This window comes from Macrobrachium nipponense, chromosome 8 (assembly GCF_015104395.2).
Source record: "Macrobrachium nipponense isolate FS-2020 chromosome 8, ASM1510439v2, whole genome shotgun sequence".
Taxonomy (NCBI): Eukaryota; Metazoa; Arthropoda; class Malacostraca; order Decapoda; family Palaemonidae; genus Macrobrachium; species Macrobrachium nipponense.
Genome location: NC_087203.1, coordinates 10171044 through 10172610, shown reverse-complemented (window position 1 = coordinate 10172610; position 1567 = coordinate 10171044). Strand labels below are relative to the sequence as shown.

The 1567-nt window shown below is 37.1% G+C and overlaps 1 protein-coding gene across 1 annotated transcript; it reads left to right on the top strand.

The window, feature by feature from the left end:
* Positions 1 to 486: 486 nt before the first annotated feature.
* LOC135223004 (uncharacterized) lies at positions 487 to 807 on the top strand. Its single transcript, XM_064261513.1, has one exon. The coding sequence runs from the start codon at positions 487 to 489 to the stop codon at positions 805 to 807; it is 321 nt and encodes a 106-aa protein (XP_064117583.1).
* The last annotated feature ends 760 nt before the right edge of the window (positions 808 to 1567 follow it).

The following is a 1567-nucleotide window of genomic DNA, read 5'->3' as shown; positions in this document are numbered from 1 at the left end:
ACTAGTGATCCTATACAATGGGATGTCGGTCTAATAGAACATAGGCAAAAGGAGGATGAAATTTTGGCAGACGCAAAAGCGTTCCTCAGAGGTGAATTAGTCAGGAAAGGTTATAAGTTGCATTTTTTTTCAGGTTTAGAATTAGGGTAATCTGTTGGTCAGGAAAATTAAATATAAATTAAGGACGAGTGAAAGTAAAGGGGGTACGACACAGATGGTGGATCCGAAAGTCCTAATTCCAGTAGTTTTCGATAGTATACATTGCAAGTTTGCTGGCCCACATTTGGGGATAGAAAAGACGTATAATGTGTGTAATAAGTATATTTGGCAGAATATGACAATGTGGAAAATTGTGTGAAAAAGTGTACAATGTGCAATGCTTGCAAACCTGCAAGAGTAACTTCTTGCAAGGGTCATATCCGATACCAAGTAAACCTTTTCAGAGAATACACATGGATATCTTGGGGAATTTTTATGAATCAAGGTATGGCCACATTGGTAATAGATGAACTGGCAAGAGCAGTGGAGATCTTTCCACTTAAGAACAAAACAAGCCATGAAGTGGCTATGGCATTTTTCAATGGAGTCACCTGCAGATATGGCTCACCCGAAGTTTTGTTGACTGATATTGGTAGAGAATGTGTAAACATGACCTTACAGTGTCTGGCAGAAGTTATGGGGTCACAGAAAATAACAATTATTCCATACAGACCTGAAGCAAATGGGTTATGTGAACGAGCAAACAAGAATGTGCTCGAAGCTCTCAGGAAGACCACAGGAGGAAATTACAGGAACTGGGATAGATAGTATATAGATAGTTAAGCATAACATTAACACTTTGGTCAGTGATTATATTAAAATGTCTCCATTTGAAGCATTATTTGGTTGCCAGGCGCGAGGCACATTTGATTTGTTGCCTATACCCTATCATGGAGTGGATACAATCAAGGCATTAATCTCTATGGCAGGGAGACATGCTTGCCTCAGCCGCAATCTCGAGGCTAAAACCCGAGAAATGGTGGAAAATAGCAACGGGAAACCATTAGAGGCTAAAGTTGCTATTGGGTATAGTGTCCTCTTGAAAAGTAATGTGAGAAATGAATTAAATTATAAGCTTGAGTGTCCTTTTAGAGTTAATGAAGAAAAGAGGAAACAGATTGTCTTGGATGAAAAGACAAGTCGGTCTAGATTGACACATCGAAGACTAAGAAGACGGGAAAATTATAAAAAGGTGACATTGTGCAGTTGCATTTTTTCTCTATATTTTGCAAATGGATAATGAAATGTGAAATACACAGACCTGTAGAAGTTTTATGTTTTAATGGTGTCTCATAGCTTAAGGATTTTAGATTAATTTTACTTCATTTTCATTTTAGCTATTTTGTGGAAAATAAAGACTATTTTTGTATCTCAAGTAGTTTCAATTAGAACCTAGATTCAATGTCTGATTTCGGCTACGCAGAAAAGGTAAGCAATGGGAATATCGATGGTAGGTTGCGTTATCTGTTAGGAATTCTCCCCTTTTAGTTAAAAAGGGTCATTTGACCTGTAATATATATATATATAT